Raw genomic sequence first — 25,549 nt, 5'->3', positions numbered from 1 at the left:
GCATTCAGGGAAGAAAGTCAGCATTCCTTAAAAATTATTCAAGTCAAATAGAAAAGTCTCACAAATTCTGAAATTAAATACAATTATACACTTTTAAAGTTTGTCAGAATAAAGTGCAAGGTGAAATTTGTTTTCAAAGTGTACACGTATTTGGATGTCATAGAAGAAAAAGTATTAACATCTGGCTCTAGAGGGAAGAAATAAGACTAATTAGGCAAAGTTACAAGGAATATGATTTCAGGTGATTACAAAGGTATAACCTGTAATAACGAGAACTGTCCCATAGTCCTCATTATAAGGTAACCAGTTCCTTTTTATTAGATGTAATCTAGCTAAAGCTCAATAACCGTGTATTAAAGATAGCATGAAGATTAATAGCATTGGGTAATAACAAATCACAATTGCTGATAATTGTACATATAAACCCTCCAACTTGACCAACTATTTGTGGCACAGGTAAGCCCACTGCTCTTTCCAGGAGCTTCAGTGCTGACAAGTCCTTTGATTTCAATATGGACTCTTAAAGGTGGAGGGCTGCACCACAAGCAAGACACTAAGACTAAGGCGGATCAGAAGTTCATGCCAGGTCTGTAACTCTATAATCTTAACTTAGGTTTAATAGAAAAATCTTTGCCAGTGATTCATCTTAATCTTTTAAACTCTGAAAAATCATTACTAATTAGGATCTAGGAGCTTATAAGTGTTTAATGTCCCTGAAACTACCTCCTCACGGAATTTTCAGGGCTCCAAAATGCTATGTCCTGCCTTAAGTAAAACCACTTGCATTACTGATATGCTGTAAAGAGCGAGGGAAGAGAGATGAACCAATAGCTAATTCATTTTCACATTTAAAGTAACTGGTTGTCCTTACCTTACCTACCCACGCAGTGCTTCCTCTATATTTCTGTGGCTCATTGTACGAACTCTATGAGAGCACTTAACCCACTGCTGTCATTACATACTTAAAATATCTATTTCCATCACAAGATTATGAACCCACAGACGGTAAGAACTGTTTTACCATGTCTGTAACACCAGCACTTCACACAATACTTGGCACAAAATTAGGTCCTCAAAAAGGCTGAATAAACCATTCTACTACCAGTAGAAGATCAATGTGATGTTACCATGAAATAACTCAAAGAAAAAGTTGATATAATTTGTGGTATTTAACTGACATTTGCAAAATACAGCTGAAAGGAAGAAAACATGTAGTGCTACCTCAAAAAATCTCAGTTAAGTAAGTAAAAAACTTTATACTTATACTAAGATAACTATTTCCTATAATATTTCTAAACCACAAAGTAAATGTTTTCATTAACTGCAATATTAGCAGGTATTTCTCTTTAAAAGTTAAGATGGCTTGCTATTTTTACATCAAATACTAACTCTTAAATATATATTAACCTTCAAGGGCACTCCTTAAATAAGTACCACTCCTACAGTAAATATACTTTGCTAATGAAATGTAATTAAGAAGGAAAAATTAAGAAAGGGAAACACTTTAAAGAAAACAGAAGCATCCATCACGGTACTCAAATTAATAATATTGCATTAAAAAAAATGAAAGGCACCATATTCACTTATAACATTGTGCCTGTTATAATCATGTATTTGTTATTTTGGCTCAAAGAAGAGACACATTCCAAAGAAGCCAAACAGATGAATAGATGGATATTTTCATTACACTATCCTTTTATTTGCTTCCCACTTGCATATGCTTTCTTTATGAAAGTTTTCCTAAATCTCTCCCTCATAAGTAACTTTAAGTTTGGGGTTCCAAATTAAATTACTACTATCATAGTAACTGATAGCTGAAAGTTAGAAACAATTTTGACAAAATGACAAAATTTCAAAATAGAAAATACTTTAAAAATATAAAATAACTATCATCTATACTTCGTTAAGGTGCTTGAGATTTTCATTACCATATCCAGTAAATGCATGTCACTGTTCTTCACGTTTCGACCTGGGCTTAATAACATTCCAAAACATCTGAAAATATTGGGGGAAAAAAAAAAGGAGAAATAAGGTATCAAGAATATATAGAAGCCCAGTGAGCAAAAGCCTCAATAGTAACGATACAATCTGAGCTCTGTACTTACAAATAGCTTTCATTTTTTAGAGAAACATCACAAATAAGAATTCATTAAGATACATAATAAAATCACATAGAAATAAGTTACCTAAATTCCCAGATCTTTATTTTTGCATGTAAAAGATTACCAATGATCAGAAACTGTGATAAAAATAGCCATAAATTGTTAACTGAAACAAAATACAGTAGTGACATATAAATTCGTTTCTAGGTAAAAATGAGATTGTATTTGCTTTAGAGTTAATCCAAACATATTGGTCAAGATCAACTAACCTAGTTAAATTAAAAGAAAGAAAATTTTTTTAAAAATTAGAATAAGACACTGTACTCTCTCTTTGCATCAAGCCAGATTAATAGAAACAGTCACCCTGGCCCTCAACAGTCATGTTCACTGAGTAGCCTACATCCTCAGTTTGAAATACTATATCCTCAGTTTGAAAACAAAAAAAAAAGTTATATGAAACTCATTACTAAAAATGCTATTATATTAGTGAAGATATTATCCAACATACTGTATACTACTAACTACTTTATTCTGTGCTTCCTAATGCTAGGCAAGCTTTAGGAATCCCATCAACACTACCACTTTGTTTGTAAAGGATTTTCATAAACTCTAAAATTCAGCTAATTCGAACATTTTTTTATATTTGTTAGGATATTATTGTCATTTCTTCTTTATAGGTAAGAAACGTAAAGTCCAGAAAAGTTATTTTACTCAAATTTACGTGGCTATTAAGTAGGTCTTGTACTCGAGAGACAATGTGATCTGCCCACAGTGTGCCTCTCTCTGCCAACAATGCATACCCACACTTACTAGAATAGAGTGTTTTTATTGTAGCTTTCCAAAATTTAAAAGTATGCTATGGAGCATTTTATACAGAAGACTATAAACAAATTAAATATACCATTTTTTAAGTTTCAAAATAGCGGCAGCTGAGCAGTCAATACTTAATCTGATCCTTGTTTTCCAAAGGTTTACTTTTCTAGTAGCATGGCTTTTTTTCCCATAAACAAGACAAGAGATTAGTCCTGTCCAAATATGAGCTTAGTAAGTAGTAAAAATATATATATAATACTTCCTGTGAATATTTGAGGATACCTTGCACAAGGCATCCAAAAAGATCAAGTATATAACAAAGATAAAGTCAGTAAGTTCTGAGGAAATTCCACACATATTATTGTACCAGTGAACAAAATATAACTTACTAAAATAGAAATTATTATAATCTAATATTCATAATTTTAATACGATTCCTTTAAAGTGCTGTGAACTCTCTATGAACTCCTATAATAAACACTGTCTATACAAATTAAATGCTAATTAATCATGTACTTTATTGTACTATTTCTTCTAAGTTTGCCTTAAATTCCTTATAAGAATAAAAGAGTTAATTCTTTTTCAGATATAAAATTTAGTTCCCTCAACTTAAAAGTCAGGTCAATGAGGACAGAAGACTTCTCTCACATTCCCTACATACTTTGCTTCAGCTTGCACCTCTCATGGGTTTTAAAATACTATTTTCTATATTATGGTTTTTAAGTTACAAAACTATTATATATACTCATTGTAAAAAGCTAATGAATACCAAAGTGTATAGGGAAAAAATAATTTCTCCTTTCTCTCTCTAATCTCAGACCCTTTGGAACCAATACTAAGAGTTTAGTATGCACCCTCCCTACCTTTCTTTTGCTCTTTTTGAAAATTTAAAGTTTTATACTGTTTGTCAAGCACTCACAGGTAAGTGGCAAAATGGGTACAATTTTCCTAATATAATGTCCTATCTTAAACTCCACTGCAAAAGGAAATTTACGTTTTCCTTAAATGTGAACACACATCACCTTATTTTGATGATCTCTGATGCACTGCTTTTTTCCTGGGTTATAAATAAAAAATCCTGCCACCAACCAACAGTGTGACCCTAGAGAAAGCACCTAACCCCCTTGGGCCTCTGCTTCCTCTTCTAGAAAATGGGAGAGGTAACAATACATGAACTCTAAGGATTCTTCCAGCACTAAAACTGCGTAATTTTTTTCTATCAAGCTGTATTAGTCATTTCCAAAATTATATTTCATTAAAGCACATAAGGTTTCCTATAGAGACAAGCAAGGTCTATTACGAATAACATGTCAGAAATTAGATAGATATTATTAGCACCACAAACACCTAATGCGAATATTAAGTGTTTCACTGGGGAGTTCAAAGCGTTCAATCTTCTCTTATTAACTCCATAAATAATGTAGAAAGCAAACTACTATTACACCTATTTTCTCAAGGATGTCACAGTCTAGTAGGGGAGGAAAATAAGTAAACGGACAATTACAACCTGTACGGTAAGTTCTACGATAGCCGTAAGTACAGAATGTTAACAAAGCAGAGAGAAGACACATCCAACATTATTTATAATATAGCAAATAGCTAACTTGACCCAAAATTTGAAATCAAACCTCCTAAGAATGGGATGATGGGGTTATCATATAAATAATAATTATCATATTAATTATAGCAGCTGTTTATTGAATGCTTTGTCAGACATTACTATATTGTTGCATTTACATTTCAAAACAACCTCTATATAACAAATAATAAAACTGGTTTCCGGAAAGTAGAAGTGATTTGTCCAGACCACACAGCCATTAAGCCCATGACTATGACTCCAAAACTGCAGAGTCCTTTACACATTATACTCTGCCACCTCCCTAGCCTATCAGTAGAAAAGATTATAAATTCCCTGTGTGATCCTGGACAAGTCACACACTTCGAAGTCTCACTTTGCACATTTCTGAAACACAAATATGACTTGCTTATAGGTTGACTATGTTAATGTAAAGCTGAAATGAAAAAACTCACAGGGAAAGTACACTGTAAATTCTAGAGCTGTTGCAGATTATAAATTATTATTACAACTGCCACTATTATTTAGAAGAGAAGTTTGACCTTCCATACTGCCCAGTGAGTCTTTACTCAAAACAGAGCTTTAAACAGCTTTTAACACCAAGTTAGCATCCATACAGACACCAAAAATTCTGCATATCTTGCATGGCTTTAGGCTTAATTGATGGAAAAATAAAGATGAAATATCACATGTCACATATGCAACACGCTTATAGAGACTCAGTTCTTCTCAGGGCTGGTCACATAGGCATCCTCTGCCTAGCATGTACCAAAAATCCAGACTCCAGAAGGAAAGCTGGTGTTCAGCACAAACCACATTGCTTGTGCTAAAAGTTTAGGCACAGTGAGCCACTATTCTCAGTTCTGGGAATGGCGGAAACCCTCCCAAAAGCCAAGTTTCCAAATACCAGTCAAGAACCAACCTTATAAGCAGACCTTCTAGGAATAGTAGTGTCATTCTTCCTATGTTAACTCTTTTCTGTACAGCCCTATTTTGGTATTTACATTTTAAGTAAAAAAAAAATTTAATACAAAACAATATCATCCGTGTGTAAAATAATATGGATTCCTCAGAAGCTCGATTCCATTTAAAACAGTTGAATCAAGCCATAGAAAGCTTTCATCAATTATCAAAAGCATAACAATTTTCTATGGTACAATGGAATAATGGAATAATTTACCTAAATATATAAACCTTAAAGAAAACAGGTAAAGAACAATTAAAAAATAATATGAGAATAAAGAGGATGGGTAAACTTATTAAAATATACTAAAAATAGAAAAAAATCAAATTAATATTTAAAACACAAATACAATATTCACACATAAGACTTATTTAACTTTTGTTGACTTGCTTTTTTTTTTTTGGTTGCACAGCATGTGGGATCTTAGTTCCCCGACCAGGGATCGAACCTGCACCCCCTGTTATTTCACTTTTGTTAATTAATTGCCTAAAGTCCTACTAAATAAAAATAACATTTTATGTAGTCATTCCTCCCACTTCAAATCAGCCAAGATCTTTAAAAAAAAAAAAATGCTGCCATTATAAATAAGAACAAAATATTAGTAACTAAGCAGTGTTTACTAGTGATATAAAATAATTATATCGTATCTATAGATACTTAATACCTCCCCTCATCCCTCCCCCAAAAAAAGTCATACAAAAGAGACAAATACAAAGACTTCCGGAAGACTAGCAAAAAGCCCTGGATTCAAATCCTCATGTTGCCTCTTCTTAGCTGTTTCTTAGCAGGCAAAATAACATGCTTTAGTTTCCTCCCTCTGCCAAAAAAAAAGTAAATAAAAAGATAATTTACTTTATAGGATTCCTTGCTTTAGTATGAAAAACACTATGCAATAAACACTTGGGATGGATGTCAACATATGGTAGAAATCATTAAATAGTGGTGATTATCCTTGCCATTATTATGACAATTAAAAGACTATCAGTTAAAAAGACTGTCTAAAATAAACACTTTTTTCCCCCAGAAATGTATCAGAAACTTTATCTGTGGGACTGGTTAATTTCATTAGATACTAGTTCAATTAGATACTGTCAGTATAGGTCCAAATAGGAGAGAGAGCACAGAAATAATTTGAACAGGAAAAGTTTATTATAAAAAATTATTCTCTGTAATAGGAGAGTGACTCTAAAGAGAATTCTAAAGAACAACCTAAGGCTGAGGAAGAGTACCCCAAAGAAGAGCAAACTTGGAAAGAAGATCCTCTCCCTAAAGCTGGTATTCTGATCTCACTGTAGAAGATATGACTGCAACCCAGTGGATGACAAAAGAAGTTTTCTGGACTGCCCAGGCAAAGCTGGACCACAAGCAAACAGGAAACAACCCTCTAGGGTGCAGGTAGCCAAGGGTGGCAGGCAGGTGAACAAAGGAAATCAGGACTCCCGGAGGCAGCTCAGAGGCAGAGTGGTACAAAGCCTGAGGCCCACAGTGTCTGTATCTGGAGGGCTGCAGGAAGATCTCGCTGAGCCAGGACCAGGACTATGAGTTCACAGAGGGAATGCATGCACTGTGTGCACAGCTGGAGCACAGCAGCACTGGATGTCCCAGCATCTTGTAGCAAGAGCAAGAAACAATCACAGCACAGCAGAACCAAGAAAAGTCCCTCCCTCCTGCGGTATCTCTCCAGCACCCTCTACTGGCACAATTTAATACTGTGCTTGCTGCAAAGATGATGCATAAAGTTGCACTAATGCAGATCAAGTAAGAGGGTAGATTTGGAACCAAGAGGCCATAAATTGATAATTGGCATAGGATACAGTTAAAATACCTCATCTCTTCTAATAACTTAACAGCCGGGTTAGAAATCAAAATTTCTTAAACCAATAAATTAAGAAGTTATTTTCTTAATGTAAATCAAGAATGTAAATTGTTATAGCCACTATGGAAAACAATATGAAGATTGCTCAAAAAGTTAAAAATAGATCTACCATATGATCCAGCAATTCCACTTCTGGGTATATACCCAAAGTAAATGAAAACAGGATATCAAAGAGATAAATGCACTCTCATGTTTATCGCAGCATTATTTGCAACAGCCATGATATGGAAACACCCTAAGGGCCCGGCAATAGATGAATACATAAAGAGGATGTGGTATATACAGTGGAATATTATTCAACCATGAGAAAGAAGGACATTCCACCATTTGCAACAACAAAAGTGGATCTTGAGGACATTATGTTAAGTGAGATAAGCCAGACAGAGACAGATAAAACTGTATGATATTACTTATATGTGGAATCTAAAAACATGAAACTTGTAAAAACAAAGGGTAAACTGGTGGTTACTGGGGAGTGGGGGAACAGGAGAGATGTTGTTTAAAAGTACAGACTTGCAACTAGTAGTAAATAAGTCCTAGAGATCTAACACACAGTATAGTGAATATAGACAACAACACTGTATATAATCAAACTTTCTAAGAGACTAGATCTTAATTATTCCAACCACAAAGAAGAAATAATTGATAATTATATGACGTGACAGAGGTGTTAACTACTGCTACAATGGCAATCATATTACAATATATAAATGTATCAAATCAACGTGTTGTATACCTTAAGTTTACACAATGTTATATGTCAAATATATTTCAGCTTAAAAAAAACAAACTACTACATTTGAACAACCTGGAACTCTCTCCTCTGCTAGGACCTGGTAGCCCCTTTGTCCCTAACTATCTTGATTAGTCACCTTAAGTTAAATAAAGCTAAGTAAAGATCTTTTGCCACTGGAAAAACAATTAATTAATTAAGAAATTATTATTATATTATAGAAGCATACTATGATTTACAAAAGGATTCAAAAAGAGCTCCAGTAGAGGTCTATCGATTGTACCAATGTCAATTTCCTAGTTTGTACATTATACTATAGTTATGTAACATGTTACTATTGGCAGAAGCTGGGTGAAGTGTACATGGGGCCTCTCTATACTATTATTTTAACTCCCTGTGAGTCTGTAATTATTTCACATTTAAAAGTTCATTAAAAAATGAGGCTTCCCTGGTGGCGCAGTGGTTGAGAGTCTGCCTGCCAATGCAGGGGACGGGGGTTCGAGCCCTGGTCTCGGAAGATCCCACATGCCGCGGAGCAACTGGGCCCGTAAGCCACAATTACTGAGCCTGTGCGTCTGGAGCCTGTGCTCCGCAACAGGAGAGGCCACGATGGTGAGAGGCCCGCGCACTGTGATGAAGAGTGGCCCCCGCTTGCCGCAACTAGAGGAAGCCCTCACACAGAAACGAAGACCTAACACAGCCAAAAACAAAATAAATAAATAAATTTTAAAAAAATAATAATAATATTAAAAAAAAAAAATGAGCCCCAAGACATCTAGAATAAACTTAGAAAAACATTTGACAGAAAGCAATGTACGTTTTCATTGCTAATATTAAAAAAGTAGTTCTTAAGATACGATGCTAAAAATGTAATCGTATTATATACATACCTCTGGAGTGCCACCCCCCCCCCCCACTGGGTGCCAGCAAAAGCTAGCAATGGAAGACACTGAAAATTCTGTCCTAATTACAAGTTCCAGTCCAAAAGCTGAGAGAAGACAGAAGCTTCCAATTTCTCATTCTCCAAAGCACATGATGACGCCGATAACTCTTTATCAATTGTCACTTGAAATAACTATCAGAGAACAATGAAAGTATTTTGTATAAATATATCCTGTTCTTCTAAGGTAAAAGAGAGTTATCTTTCTACTGCCTTATATGAAAACTCAAAGAGGACAAATGAGTAAGTTCAAAAACAGTTTGTAAAATATTATGCAGGGGCTTCCCTGGTGGTACAGTGGTTAAGAATCCTCCTGCCAATGCAGCCAACACGGGTTCAAGCCCTGGTCCAGGAAGATCTCACATGCCGTGGAGCAACTAAGCCCGAGTGCCACAACTACTGAGCCTGCACTCTAGAGCCCGTGAGCCACAACTACTGAGCCCACGTGCCACAACTACTGAAGCCCATGCACCTAGAGCCCGTGCTCCGCAACAAGAGAAGCCACTGCAATGAGAAGCCTGCACACCACAACGAAGAGTAGCCCCCACTCACCGCAACTAGAGAAAGCCATGTGCAACAACAAAGACCCAATGCAGCCAAAAATAAACAATAAATTAATTAATTAATTTAAGAAATATATATTATTCAGACTTTGGGTCACTCCACTAACTTTTTCTCATTTTCAGGATGGAGAAAAATGAAAGAAAAATTATTAAGACATCTAAAACTCTTGATTTTACATCTAGGCAACTTAAAGTCAGTGACTTGAGCTCCTTTCTAAATAAAACTATTTAACAACTTGCTAGGGTGAAGGCAAAAATAAGTGCTACATAAATTCAGCAAAAGACCCTCAGAATGGTCTCACATCCAATTATATCAGCCCCAAAATAATTAACAGTTCAGGTTCTACTATCTATCTACTTTAGTGATGTCAAACATATTAGAAAATTGCTTATTCTGTGAGAAGAAAAGAGCCCTAGGTGATTTTTTTTTTCAGTACTCCATGGCTTGGAAATCTTTTCCTCAAGAAAATAACACAAGGAAAGGTACCTGTCAATCACTCATGCTATGAGGTATGGTACTTAACACTTCAACTTCTCACTATGTAGTTTTTGCTGCAAGCCAGAAAGCACAAATTAAGAACTGAAGCAGAATTTATTATCAAAACAGGCACATCTCTGAATCACTCTACAAATGATCAAACTGCCTTCTAGTAATGATGTGTTTTATATTATATATATATATATACTTTAATGTATATGTAATGATTGTACTCCCCGAAATTAAGATCAGATAAAAGTGATTCATGGAAATTCTTTCTTCCTAGCAGTAATGGCCCATGTTACTCAGTACAAACAAAGCTGTATACTTAAAACAAATCTAGTAATTATACTCTGCTTGCTGTATCAATACTTCATTCTGGTTCACACATCAAGCATCAGGGCAGATCCCTGGGAACAAAGTGATCTGACAGGCATAAAACCCTGAAGCCAAAATTCTCTTCCCAACTAACCCTCCAAAAGGTCTGGAATTACCATCATTAGAACTCCACTTCTTGTTAGGGAACTGTAAAGAGACCCATTTTCCAAATGTATATGGTATTATTTTCCCTGAATTATTTTATGACAAATTAAGAAGTAACACTTGGCAAAAATCAACTAGTCAGAAAATTAATACAGCAAAAAATGAAAAATTTCCCCCTCGCTTTTCGGGTATCTAGCAAAACCAGCAATCTATTCAAAGCATTGATGTGGGTGCTATATAATAGTGCTAGAGTATTTTAAATACTAAATAAAGCTTTAAAAATCCATATCAATTTAGTAGTATGTAAGAAATTCTTTTGCAGTATTTCTACACACGATGAGACCAAAACCCATGAAAATGCCAGCTGGAGAGGGACAGAGAAGATTGCTATCTCCACTTTGGAAACACCAGAAAGAGACTGACCTGATCAGATCTGCTTTAACATTTTAACTGGAGCCTCTCAATAATTAGGCTTAGGCTGCTCTTCTCACACATTTCAGATTACAATCATCTTGCTTTCTCCTCTCAGCTCTTATTGTTGGTCTTCTCTTCTACAAATCTATCAGCTTTTCTCCCAGGGCATGGTGCCCCTGGGTTTGAAGTCACTGAACAATCACTTGGATGCCCATCTATACTCTCACTTTCAAATTCTGCTGGAAATACACCAAGGAATGCCAATCCATTTATTTTCTAACTGGTTTGATTAATTTTAAACTTAGCACATAATCAAAATTTCATTCGGTACAGTCTCCAAAAGTATACACTCAGAAGTCAGATGGCCTTGGTTTAAACCCTGGCTCTACCAGTTCCTGGCTAAGTGACCAAGTTACTTAATCCCATTAAGCCTCTGTCTCATCTTCTGAAAAAAAAAAATAGGGTAATAATTAAAATGTTTTCCTCATATGTTGTTATGACAATTAAATTTTACAATGGCCATCACACAAAAATGTTAATATTATTTTCTTTCTTATGTCCAGTTCCTAAATAAAGCTTAACTTGTAAAATCTAACACAGGTGACTGAGAAAAGCAAAAGAACATTAGAAATTTTCAAACTATGAGAGCAGTTTTCACATACCCTCTAAACAGGTTAGGATTCTATTGGGTGCAATGTTCTATTACACTCTGCATGTTACAGTGAATGTAGTCAATACTCTTAACTTTATAAAATTTTTATATACTTTTTATTCATTTACTCAACAAGTTTTTAAAACGAAGTAGAGAGTAAGAATATTTATTCTGGACCAGATAGACTTGGTATTTAATTGTATGACCTTGAGAAAGCTATTTAACCTCTCTGTGCCTCAGTTTCCCTGACTGTACAATGAAGATAATAGTACCTATACCTCATAAGTAGCACCTAGAACAGTGCTCAGCACAGAGAAAGTGCTAAGTAAGGACTAAGTAACTACAAAGCTCTGGTTCCTAGCACAGGGCTAGATATTGGAGATTCTGAGATAAATGACACAGTACTTGCCTTCAAAGGGGATGAGACCAATAATCAGAGTATAATTCGTCAAATATCTATGCATGAGGAATGCCTGAACCCTTGAATGCACAGAGAAATAGATTTTTTTCATGATAAAAACTAATATTTTTAAAAGCCAAAATACTGAAAATTAGCATTCAGAATGGGTGATGGGTACACTGCCATTCAATATATTATTCTGTCTACTTGTGTGCATGTTGGAAATTTCACATAATGGGAAGTTGTTTTTAAAAATCATTTTCTCAGAAAGTAAGCCAAAATTATGTAATTTGAAGGATTTACTTTCACACCGATGTCTTTATACTATAACTGAACTTTGTCAGCAGCAATGTTTTAAAAAAAAAAAAAAATCAGAGGTTAAGAATTCTCTTGACAAGACTGCCACCTACTGGATTACCTTAAATTCCACTACTTACATTTTGTGATTTAAACACATTAAGTACCACATATAATCCAATAAAAAGCAAGAGTTTCTTTTTTGAAAAAAAAAAGATAAATTGAAGTATTTAAAAAATACCCCATATCACAGGAAATTCTGTCTGCTATGTTGAACAAAGTATTCTTTGAGGAAGACCCATTAGCCTGAAGCAATCTCAAGTTAATTTTAGTTTGGATGTTTAGAGGTCATCCGACAGAATGTGTGAAAAAGGAGGCAAAAACACTTAACAGATTTGGTAATTACTGCTGAGCATATGAACCCATAGTTGTTAAATATTATCATCGACATCAATTATATTAAAATAAAAGCAATATATTAAGTGGTTATATATGGAATGAATTTTTTTAGCTATCTTAATGCTATACAAATGGTAGGTAAAATTCCGGCTTAGGTAGAATTTCTAATGATAATGATATATACTGATTCAAAAAGTGCTTTATCTCAAACAACTTAGGCAGAAGTTGAGATAACGTGCTCTGGAAAAATGCCTTAAAATTATTCAAAAAGTAGCTTAAGTGATGATGAAGACACTGATGTCGAAGATTATTGTGGAGAGTCTGAATAAGTTTGTCTTATGAACATGAGAGTGGGCAAAAAGCAACATTTCTAAGTTATTATGTATAATATATTTTAAATGTATGCGTAAATGTTTATCTAAGTTAACAAAGAAAACATAATTAGGTATCTCACTATTTCACCTATATTCACCAAGGTTTCTATATTTAAGTTAATCCAAGACTGGATCAGACAAGAATTATGAATGAAAGCTAAACCAAGGAAGAAATTTTGATGAGAAGCAAGATATTTTCATGGGTCTCCCCACAAACTGCTTACTAGCTGCAAGGGAGGGGAAAAAAAAAGGAATTACAATGGAGAAACCAGACATCTTGACTGGTAATCAAATTTAACATCACCAGAAAGGGACAAATGGTTATCAAGCGCCTCCAAATGTGACACACTGTGAAGGAGAGAACATCACCTATGCAGCAATAAACTATCTGAATCTAATCATGAGGAAATATTTGATAAACCCAAACTGAGCAATGTTATATTAAAAAGAGGGGAAAGGAGGAATAGGAGGACATGGAGTTCATCTCTCTCCACGGATGCATCAGGAATACATCTATAGATGCAACAACTCTCATAGAACACCGGCTGAACACTAGCAGAAGACCTTGGACACTGGAAAGGACTGTAAAGATCCCTGCATAACTGGTATGAACAACTTGTGGGGTCTTGGTTCCTTGACTAGAAGTCGGGCCTCAGGCTCTGAGGTGGGAGCACCAAGTCCAGGACACTGGACCACTAGAGAATTCCTGGCCACAGGGAAGATTAACCACCAAGACCTCTCACAGAGGTCTCTATCTGAATCCAAGACCCGGCTCCACCCAACTGCCAGCAGCCTCCAGCACTGGATGCCTCACATAAAACAACAAACAAAGACAGGAACACAAACCCACCCATCAGTACACAGACTACCTAAAGTCATACTAAGCTCACAGACACCCCAAAACGCACCACCTGACACGGCCCTGTTCAACAGGGGGAAAAGACTCAACTCCACCCACCAGAACGCAGGCACAAGTCCCTCCCATCACAAAGCCTACGCAAGCCACTGGACCAACCTCACCACCGGGAGCAGAGCTAACAGAAGCAAGAGGAACTATGACCCTGCAGCCTAGGGAAAGGAAACCTCAAATACTGTAAATCAGACAAAATGATAAGACAGAGAAATATCTTTCAGGCAAAGGAGCAAGATAAAAACGCACAAGACTGAATAAATGAAGAGGAAATAGGCAAACCACCTGAAAAAGAATTCAGAGTAATGACAGTAAAGATGACACAAAATCTCAGAAATAGAACAGAGAAAATATAAGAAATGTTTAACAAGGACCTAGAAGAACTAAACAGCAAACAAACAGTAATGGACAATACAATAACGGAAATTAAAAATACTCCAAAAAGGGCTTCCCTGGTGGTGCAGTGGTTGAGAATCTGCCTGCCAATGCAGGGGACACGGGTTTGAGCCCTGGTCTGGGAAGATCCCACATGCCGCGGAGCGACTAGGCCCGTGAGCCACAATTGCTGAGCCTGCGTGTCTGGAGCCTGTGCTCCGCAACAAGAGAGGCCACGATACTGAGAGGCCCGCGCACCGCGATGAAGGGTGGCCCCCACTTGCCACAACTAGTGAAAGCCCTCGCACAGAAACGAAGACCCAACACAGCCATAAATAAATAAATAAATAAAATTTTAAAAAAAATACTCCAAAAGGAATCAATAGCAGAACAACTGAGGCAGAAGAACAGGTAAGTGAGCAGGAAGATAGAATGGTGGAAATAACTGCCGCAAAGCAGAGTAAAGAAAAAAGAATGAAAATAATGGAGGACAGTCTCAGAGACCTCTGGGACAACATTAAGTGCACCAACATTTGAATTATAGGCGTCCCAGAAGAAGAAGAAAAAAAGAAAGGGTCTGAGGAAATATTTGAAGAGATTATAGTCAAAAACTTCCCCAACATTGGAAAGGAAATAGTCAATCAAGTCTGGGAAGTGCAGAGAGTACCATACAGGATAAACCCAAGGAGAAACATGCCAAGACACATACTAATCAAACTAACAAAAATTAAACACAAAGAAAAAATATTAAAAGCAGCAAGGGAAAAGCAACAAATAACATACAAGGGAATCCCCATAAGGTAAACAGCTGATCTTTCAGCAGAAGCTCTACAGGCCAGAAGGGAGGGGCAAGATATATTTAAAGTGATGAAAGGGAAAAACCTACAACCAAGATTACTCTACCCAGCAAGGATCTGATTCAGATTCAACAGAGAAATCAAAGGTTTATAGGCAAGCAAAAGTTAAGAGAATTCAGCACCAGCAAACCAGCTTTACAACAAATGCTAAAGGAACTTCTCTAGACAGGAAACACAAGCGAAGGAAAAAACCTACAAAAATAAACCCAAAACAATTAAGAAAATGGTTAATAGGAACATACATATCAATAATTACTTTAAATGTAAATGGATTAAATGCTCCAACCAAAAGACACAGACTGGCTGAATGGATACAAAAACAAGACCCATATATATGCTGTCTACAAGAGACCCACTTCAGACCTAGGGACACATACAGACTGAAAGTGAGGGGATGGAAAAAGATAGTCCATAAAAATGGAAATCAAAACAAAGCTGGAGTAGCAATATTCATATCAAACAAAATAGTCTATGAAATAAAGACTATTACAAGAGACAAAGAAGGACACTACATAATGATCGAGGGATCAATCGAAGAAGAAGATATAACAACTGTAAATATCTATGCACCCAACATAGGAGCACCTCAATACATAAGACAAATGCTATAAGAGGGGAAATCGACAGTAACACAATAGTAGTAGGGGACTTTAACACCCCACTTACACCAATGGATAGATCACCCAAGCAGAAAATAAATAAGGAAACACAAGCTTTAAATGACATATTAGACCAGATAGACTTAATTGATATTTATAGGACATTCCATCCAAAAACAATAGAATAGTACTTCCCTCGTGGCACACTGGTTAAGAATCTGCCTGCCAATGCAGGAGACATGGGTTCGAGCCCTGGTCTGGGAAGATCCCACATGCCACGGAGCAACTAAACCCGTGCACTGCAACTACTGAGCCTGCATTCTACAGCCCGCTTGCCACAACTACTGAAGCCCGCAAGCCTAGAGCCCGTGCTCCACAACAACGAGAAGCCATCACAATGAGAAAACCATGCAGCACAAGGAAGAGTAGCCACTGCTCGCCACAACTACAAAAGCCCACACGCAGCAACGAAGACCCAATGCAGCCAAAAAATAAATAAATTTATTTTTTAAAAAAAACAGAATACCCTTTCTTCTCAAGTGCACATGGAACATTCTCCAGGACAGATCACATCTTGGGTCACAAATCAAGCCTTGGTAAATTTAAGAAAATTGAAATCATATCAAGCATCTTTTCCAACCACAACGCTATGAGACTAGATATCAATTACAGGAAAAAAAGTGTAAAAAAATACAAACACATGGAGGTTAAACAATATGCTGTTAAACAACCAAGAGATCACTGAAGAAATCAAAGAGGAAATCAAAAAATACCTAGAAACAAATGACAATGAAAACACGATGACACAAAACATATGGGATGCAGCAAAAGCAGTTTTAAGAGGGAAGTTTACAGCAATACAATCCTACCTCAAGAAACAAGAAGAATCTCAAATAAACAACCTAACCTTACTCCTAAAGCACTTACAGAAAGAAGAACAAGAAACACCTAAAATTAGCAGAAGGAAAGAAATCATAAAGATCAGATCAGAAATAAATGAAAAAAGAAATAACAGAAACAACAGCAAAGATCAATAAAACTAAAAGCTGGTTCTTTGAAAAAATAAACAAAATTGATAAACCATTAGCCAGACTCATCAGGAAAAAAAAGGAGAAGACTCAAATCAACAGAATTAGAAATGAAAAAGAAGTAACAACTGACACCTCAGAAATACAAAGGATCATGACAGACTACTACAAGCAACTATATGCCAATAAAATGGACAACCTGGAAGAAATGGACAAATTCTTAGAAAAGTACAACCTTCCAAGACTGAACCAGGAAGAAAAAGAAAATATAAACACACCAATCACAAGCACTGAAATTGAAACTGTAATTAAAAATATTCCAACAAACAAAGGTCCAGAATCAGATGGCTTCACAGGTAAATTCTATCAAGCATTTAGAGAAGAGCTAACACCTATCCTTCTCAAACTCTTCCAAAATATAGTGGAGGGAGGGACACTCCCAAATTCATTCTACGAGGCCACTATCACCTTGATACCAAAACCAGACAAAGATGTCACAAAAAAAGAAAACTACAGGCCAGTATCTCTGATGAACATAGATGCAAAAATCCTCAACAAAATACTAGCAAACAGAATCCAACAGCACATTAAAAGGATCATACACCATGATCAACTGGGGTTTATCCCAGGAATGCAAGGATTCTTCAATATACACAAATCAATCAATGTGATACACAATATTAACAAACTGAAGGGTAAAAACCATATGATAATCTCAATAGATGTAGAAAAAGCTTTTGACAAAATTCAAAACACATTTTTGATAAACACTGTACAGAAAGTGGGCACAGAGGGAACCTACATGACATAATAAAAGCCATATATGACAAACCCACAGTGAACATCATTCTCAATGCTGAAAAACTGAAACCATTTCCTCTAACATCAGGAACAAGACAAAGGGTGCCCACTCTCACCACTATTATTCAACATAGTTTTGGAAGTTTTAGCCACAGCAATCAGAGAAGAAAAAGAAATAAAAGGAATCCAAATTAGAAAAGAAGAAATACATCTCTCACTGTTTGCAGATGACATGATACTATACATAGAAAATCCTAAAGATGACACCAGAAAACTACCAGAGCTAATCAATGAATTTGGTAAAGTAGCAGGATACAAAATTAATGTGCAAAATTAAGGCTCCCAGACTTCAGACTATACTACAAAGCTACAGTAATCAAGACAGTATGGTACTGGCACAAAAACAGAAACATAGATCAATGGAACAGGATAGAAAGCCCAGAGATAAACCCATGCAACTATGGTCACATTATCTTTGACAAAGGAGGCAAGTATATACAATGGAGAAAAGACAGCCCCTTCAATAAGTGGTGCTGGGAAAACCAGACAGCTACATGGAAAAGAATGAAATTAGAACACTCCCTAACACCATACACAAAAATGAACTCAAAATGGATTCGAGACCTAAATGTAAGACCGGACACTATAAAACTCTTAGAGGAAAACATAGGAAGAACACTCTTTGACATAAATCACAGCAAGATCTTTTTTGATCCACCTCCTAGACTAATGGAAATAAAAACAAAAATAAACAAATGGGACCTAATGAAACTTCAAAGCTTTTGCACAGCAAAGGAAACCATAAACAAGACAAAAAGACAACCCTCAGAATAGGAGAAGATATTTGCAAATGAAGCGGCTGACAAAGATTAATCTCCAAAATCCACAAGCAGCTAATGCAGCTCAATTTCAAAAACATAAACAACCCGATCCAAAAATGGATGGAAGACCTAAACAGACATTTCTCCAAAGAAGACATACACATTGCCAACAAACACATGAAAAGATGCTCAACATCACTAATCATTAGAGAAATGCAAATCAAAACTACAATGAGGTATCACCTCACACTGGTCAGAATGGTCATCATCAAAAAATCTACAAACAATAAATGCTAGAGAGGGTGTGGAGAAAAGAGAACGCTCCTGCACTGTTGGTGGGAATGTAAATTGATACAGCCACTATGGAGAACAGCATGGAGGTTCCTTAAACTAAAAATAGAACTACCACATGACCCAGCAATCCCACTACTGGGCATATACCCTGAGAAAACCATAATTCAAAAAGATACATGTACCACAATGTTCACTGCAGCACTATTTACAACAGCCAGGACATGGAAGCAACCTAAATGTCTACTGACAGATGAATGGATAAAGAAGATGTGGCACATATATACAATGGAATATTACTCAGCCATTAAAAGGAACGAAATTGGGTCATTTGTAGAGACGTGGATGGACCTAGAGACTGTCATAAGAGTGAAGTAAGTCAGAAAAACAAATACCATATGCTAACGCATATATGTGGAATCTAAGAAAACGGTACTGATGAACCTAGTGGCAGGGCAGGAATAAAGATGCAGATGTATAGGACAGACTTGAGGACACAGCAGGGGAAGGGGAAGCTGGGACTAAGTGAGAGAGTATCATTGACATATATACACTACCAAATGTAAAATGGATGGCTAGTGGGAAGCTTCTGCATAGCACGGGGAGATCAGCTTGACGCTTTGTGACAACCTAGAGGGGTGGGATAGGGAGGGTAGGATAGGGAGGGTGGGAGGGAGGCTCAATAGGAAGGGGATACGGGGATATATGTATATATATATATAGCTGATTCACTTTGTTGTACAGCAGAAACTAACACAACATTGTAAAGCAATTATACTCCAATAAAGATGCAAAAAATAAATAAAAATAAAAATAGGGAAAGGGATGTATTCTTCAAAAACGTCCATGTTGATGGGACTTCCCTGGTGGCACAGTGGTTAAGAATCTGCCTGCCAATGCAGGGGACACAGGTTCGATCCGTGGTCTGGGAAGACCCCACATGCCGTGGAGCAACTAAGCCCGTGCGCCACAACTACTAAGCCTGCGCTCTAGAGCCCACAGGCCACAACTACTGAAGCCCACGCACCTAGAGCCCGTGCTCCGCAACTAGAGAAGCCACCGCAATGAGAATCCCGCACACCACAACAAAGAGTAGTCCCTGCTCACCACAACTAGATAAAGCCCGCATGCAGCAACAAAGACCCAATGCAGCCAAAAATAATAAATAAATAAATTTATTTATTAAAAAAAAAAGTCCATGTTTTAAAAGAGAGAGACAGACTGTGGAAATCTTTCCTAATTAAAGAAACCTAAAGACATATGGCAGCTAAATGCAATATCTGACCCTAATGTAAATCCCAAATTGGATGGGGGGAAAGGATGGTATTGGGTTAACTGACAAAATTAGAGACGAATAGTAGGTTAGATTAAAAGTATTGCATGAAAGCTAAATTTACTGAGGTTGATACAAATAATGTGGTTAAATAAGAGATATTCGTATCCCTATTTTTAGGAAATATAGATTTCCTAAGGAAGTAGATAGGGATAAAACACCATGATGTATGTAACTTACTCTTAAATTGTTTAGAAAAACAATCACGTGTGTGTGTGTGCGTGTGTGTGTTGTGGGGGAGGGAGGGAGAGAAAGACTGAGAGACAGAGAGAGAGAGAGATTGAGAAAGTGGGTGCAAAGCAAATGGGGTAAAATGTTATTAATAAGTGATTCTGAGTAAAGAGCATGCAGGTGTTCTCTGTACTAGGTTTTTTTTTCTTTTTTTTTAACTCTTCTGTAAGTTTGAAATTACCTCTAAATAAAAAGATTAAAATATTGCTATGTCTACTGCTAACAAAAAAATAAAATATAGACATAAATATACAAACGCATGCAGACACATGTGTGTGTACATATGTGCATGTGTGTTTATATATTTTAAAGATATATCTCTTAAAGATTCTGATATCTCAGTAACTAAATGGACTTTTTAATAATCAAAATGATTGAGAAGTTAAGGTATTTGTCCTATATGTAAATAAGGGAGAGACGGAAAAAGCCCAAATAGGGTAGAAGCAGTTATTACTGATAAAACAAAGCCATTTCATGTTTATTCCCCCCATCAATTGACATTTTCAATGAACCAGTTATATCTAACTTATTTAAGTGGGGAAAGCATTAGGTTTCTCATTCTCATTTTTAAATGGAGAAACTGAAGCATGGTGAAAAGCCACAGTAAGTAATACAGCTGAGATTCAATAGTAAGTCTCTTGAAACACAGTAACAATGTCAATACAAGTTTTGGTAGCATTTAGGAGCAAGCTGCTTACCTTTCAATAGCTAATTCTTTGTTAGAAAGTTGCTGCACTGTAATCACAACCTTCTTCTCTATTCCTTGTTTTAATTTGAAATAAAATTTATCTCTATCCTTAGGCACAGGACTGAAACATGCAAAAAGAACAGGAATTAAAAATAATTAAAAACAATAAAAAAGATCTCTCTTTCAAGGTTCGAATGAGCCAACAAACTGTTTAAGCAACAACACCCTTATTCTTAAGATATCCTAACTCTCATCTTGCCACAGAGTAACTACAAACTTTACAGTCAGCAAAACAGTGTTATTAATTTTTAAACTGGGTTTACAAGAGCCTTATAATTTATCCCTAACCGAGATTAAAAACAAAACTTTTTAAATGACATCATTTCAAATTTTAGTTTTTAAATTTTAACAAATTTAGGAACATGGTTTATTTAATTACTTTTAAGACTGTCACATTTCTGGTTTAGCTGGTTGCATGAATGCCCTTAACACAGTGAAACCCAAGGCAAAAATTGAGAAGAGCTTACTTTTAAACATCTAGAATATGAGATGACTGTGACAAATCCAAGTAAATACAAATAAAAGATGAACAAAGAGGTACAGATCAGGGCAAGTTAAATTCTAGCCTAGGCCAGACTGACAATTCTCAAGAATTAGTTCATTAAAACAGTAAGTGTCTAAAAGAAACAAAACAAAAACAGTTAAGTGTCTAAAATATAGGTTGCCTTATCTGAAAAGGAAAAATACCTTTAGCAACTTATTTGACCTAAGACTCAATTTCTGTATCTGTAAAAAACAGATAAAATACCTACCTAACAATTATGGTCAGAAACAAAGGCAAAGTAAAGGCGCATAACTGATCATTAAAGAGTATAACTGTTTCCTATTATCTGCCTATTTTTGAACTAAAGAAAAACATTCCAAATATACAGCAGAAGGAAATGGTTAATTAAATGATGGTCAAACCATACAACATACTACCGGTGACCATTAAAAATGATTTTAAGAATATTTTAATTGAAAAATTCTTATATCATGAAGTTAAAAGAAAAAACTATATATACATATACAACTGTATAAAAATACACTCTAGAAATCAAATATTAAAAGTGATTGTGGCTGACAAAACCATAGCTTTTTACTCTAATTTTATTATTTTACTAAATTTTCTACAGTAAAAATCAGTATTTTAAAATATTAAGAAAATAATTTACATAAAATATCTGAAAAGCATGACAAAAGTGAACCATGCATTCACCAGTGAAATATTTCTTTATCACCCTAAAGCTTTATACCAACATTGTATATTCTGGAAACTTTAAATTAGCCAATATTATATTTCAGACACAATACCAATTTTTAACCTTTCCAAACAACCTCACCTAAAGTTTCCTTTTCCATCATCTTCTTTTACCTCCAAGGAGACACTGAAGGTAAATACATCACTGTCAGGGGTAGGAATAACTGAGTCTTTAACATCAGATACTTGTCTAGAAGACCGTTTGAAAGCTGTACAGAAACTATACAAAATTCTGCTTACCTAAAAGAATAAAAATGGAAACAATATTAGACAAAGATTTAACTGCATTTTGATAAACTGCTTCCCTAATTCTTGAATCTATAATTTCCCATGGTCACAATGCTCTTTAGCAGATAAAGTAGATATAGTCTAAGCATACACACACACACACACACACACACAGAGTTTGTAATATATAGTGTGTATATATACACAGTATAAGCATATATACACACACACAGCTGACCCCTAAACAACATGGGTTTGAAATGCACGGGTCCCCTTATACGCAGATTTTTTTCAACAGTAAATACTACAGTAGTATACAAGCCACGGTTGGTTGAAGTGGCAGATGCGGAACAGTGGATAAGGAGGAACCGCTAATATGGAGGGCCAACTATAAATTATACATGAATTTTTGACTGGGCAGAGGGTCAGCGCCCCTACCACACCCCACCCCCCAGCCCCAGCACACTGTTCAAGGGTCAACTGTACTTTGCTTCTTTCAATCTGGCATTTAAACACCAAAATAAAGACGTTTAATTTAAAGTCACAAAAGAAGCTGTATGTATGTATAGATGTTTCTATGACCCCTAAGATACTATATTGCAATGAATGAATCCTAAGATAATTACTAGAATGATACTGGCATCTAAACCTTCCCAATGAACACACACAAACAAGGTTTTAGCCCAAGGTGTCAATTTCTCTTTTCACTTCTCTCAGCTTCAGGGGCATCTAAACCTTCCCAATGAACACACACAAACAAGGTTTTAGCCCAAGGTGTCAATTTCTCTTTTCACTTCTCTCAGCTTCAGGGGGCTAGATCCTGAGGCATAGAATAAATACTGTTTTTTGCAAAAAGAAAACATGATTTAAAATTTTAAAGAGCACGATTGAAAGAGCTTCCAGTGTTGTTACTCAACGTTGTTGTTGTTGTATAAACGTGTCGCAGAATGAATGAATCCTGAAATGTTCTTATCTAATTTATTAGTATTAAGCCACCCTGGTGACTTTATATACACACACATACAGAAATATATGTATGTGTGTATATATATGGATGGCTTTTACTCCTCCCCTGAAGTGGAGGAGTACTCTACATCCCACACTCTTCCAGACGGTATTATCTTCCTTGGTTCCAAAAGAAGCATCATACCATCTCAAACTCGTCCGCTTCACACACAAAAGACCTTCCAAATCTCTCAGGCACCTCATGGGTTGAACAAATAAAAACAAGATGAAATAAGAAGGGTTTGAACAAAGGTCATATTTTCAAAATCTCACACTGGGAGGTACTAGTAAAGAAACTTCTCTGAATATTAAATCCTTCACTTTAGATAAAGTGAATTCAAATTATTCTTTGTATTAATCTAAGATGATAATATTTTATAATTTGCTTGAAATAAGAGCACTCTCATTAACAGTAGAATTTCTTCAAGTATGGGGGTCTTTCCTTAATATTCTATTTTTATTATATTCCTACATTCTACCTTTTCTCACACACACATACTCTAACACATTCAATGGTCCTCAAACTTCCAATGGCCACACTTACATCTAGTAATCAATGACTACCCTAAACTGCCTTTCCAGTGCCAAATCAATAGTTTCCTAAATTAACTGACTTACACAGGTTAACTGTATAAGAATGCTGCCTGCCAGCCTAAAGTTCAACTTCAATCAATAGCATCATATTTGTATCACAGCATTTGTAAAATTTTTTAATATGTTAAAGTGTTATCTCATTATAATTTTATATAAATGAGTAAAAACAACAAAGCAGCAAAGAATTGATATTAATAAGAACTGTAGACCTCAAATCTTATACAATTAAGACAATGATAAGTTCACTCATTCATTCAACCAATAATTTTGAGTGCCTTCTGTGTACTAAGTATTCTAGGAGAGAGGGATACAGCTGTGTACATGGAGCTTTCATTTCAGCACATGTAAGTTGAATGTGCTTGGGGTGAATGGGAGGAATCATTAGCTAAGGCAAAAACAGATATGTTCAGCCTCAACTAGACCCTTATTGGACTTAGCTCAATAATTTAAATGTTATAGAGGAAAACAGAATCAAAGAACATGCTAGAAATAAGTCACTGAAGATTATGCCTACAAGGTAAAGTGTAAACAGGGACTTTAAACTATTTTCAGTTCTTTGAGTACTCCCCACTTCCTAACTCCAAATAAAATGTGACGTCTCTTATTTACATTTTATGTGTGTTTAAGAAAACATTTTTAAGCATATTTTTAAGAAAACATTATATGTGAAAATAGAATACCTGTACTTAGGTTTTGATACATTAGTAAAGTTAAACCCCAACCCTATTTATTATTTTTTCTTCTCTCCTATATTCTTCTATTTCATTTTCTTTGTATCAGAGCTGTCCGCAAGCCTACACATCAGGCCACACCAAAAAAAAAAGTCAAAGAACTTGGCGAATTCTAAAGTAGATGGGCAAGGCTCAGGAATTTGTTTTTAAAAAGGCTAAGCATATGGGGCTGAGCCAGAGTGGTAGAGAATGATGGGGGGAAAATCAGACTACACCTTTCTCTCTTCTTGGAGGAAGGACACAACAGTACGTTAACAGCAATCAAACTGCATTTAATCCTGACCATGTCTTAGAAGTTGCTATTTCCAACAACAAGGTTAAAATCATTTGTGACTTCTAGAGTCTGTGAATAAGCTGGAATGATGATCCAAGAATTGGTAAGGTAAAGTAGCTTCAAAAACAATGATTATCAATGTCTATAGTTATTGGAACAAACTGGGTAACCAATTTCATCATGAAAAAATTTAAAACATAATACCATGGAAAACATTTCTATACATGTCACACTATTAAAACACACACGCACACACAATAATCTAGAACAGGTGTTTTCTTTGCAGAAGTCAAAAGTTTTATTGACAAATAATACAGTACAATTTTTCCCCAGAGGCAGCACCTACCTACAGAAAGCATTAGTTAAACACAAAACTATGTCTTGGAGTTGCTGTTGTTTTTGAAGAGGTGGGCAGGAGG

The 25,549-nt window shown here is 35.7% G+C and overlaps 1 protein-coding gene across 4 annotated transcripts in view; it reads right to left on the bottom strand.

Moving 5' to 3' along the window:
- Positions 1–25,549, bottom strand: part of RABGAP1L (RAB GTPase activating protein 1 like) — a 665,825-nt gene that overhangs the window by 547,362 nt on the left and 92,914 nt on the right. For all 4 annotated transcript variants that reach the window (XM_068541282.1, XM_068541284.1, XM_068541285.1 and 1 more), the window contains exons 6-8: positions 22,381–22,538; positions 21,009–21,119; positions 1,929–1,995 (exon numbers count right to left, since the gene is read on the bottom strand). In XM_068541282.1, the coding sequence (XP_068397383.1) occupies positions 1,929–1,995; positions 21,009–21,119; positions 22,381–22,538 (336 nt within the window). The remainder of the gene's footprint in view (positions 1–1,928; positions 1,996–21,008; positions 21,120–22,380; positions 22,539–25,549) is intronic.

Source organism: Eschrichtius robustus, chromosome 3 (assembly GCF_028021215.1).
Source record: "Eschrichtius robustus isolate mEscRob2 chromosome 3, mEscRob2.pri, whole genome shotgun sequence".
NCBI lineage: Eukaryota > Metazoa > Chordata > Mammalia > Artiodactyla > Eschrichtiidae > Eschrichtius > Eschrichtius robustus.
The sequence above is the reverse complement of the archived record's forward strand: the minus strand, read 5'-3'. Positions and strand labels throughout refer to the sequence as shown.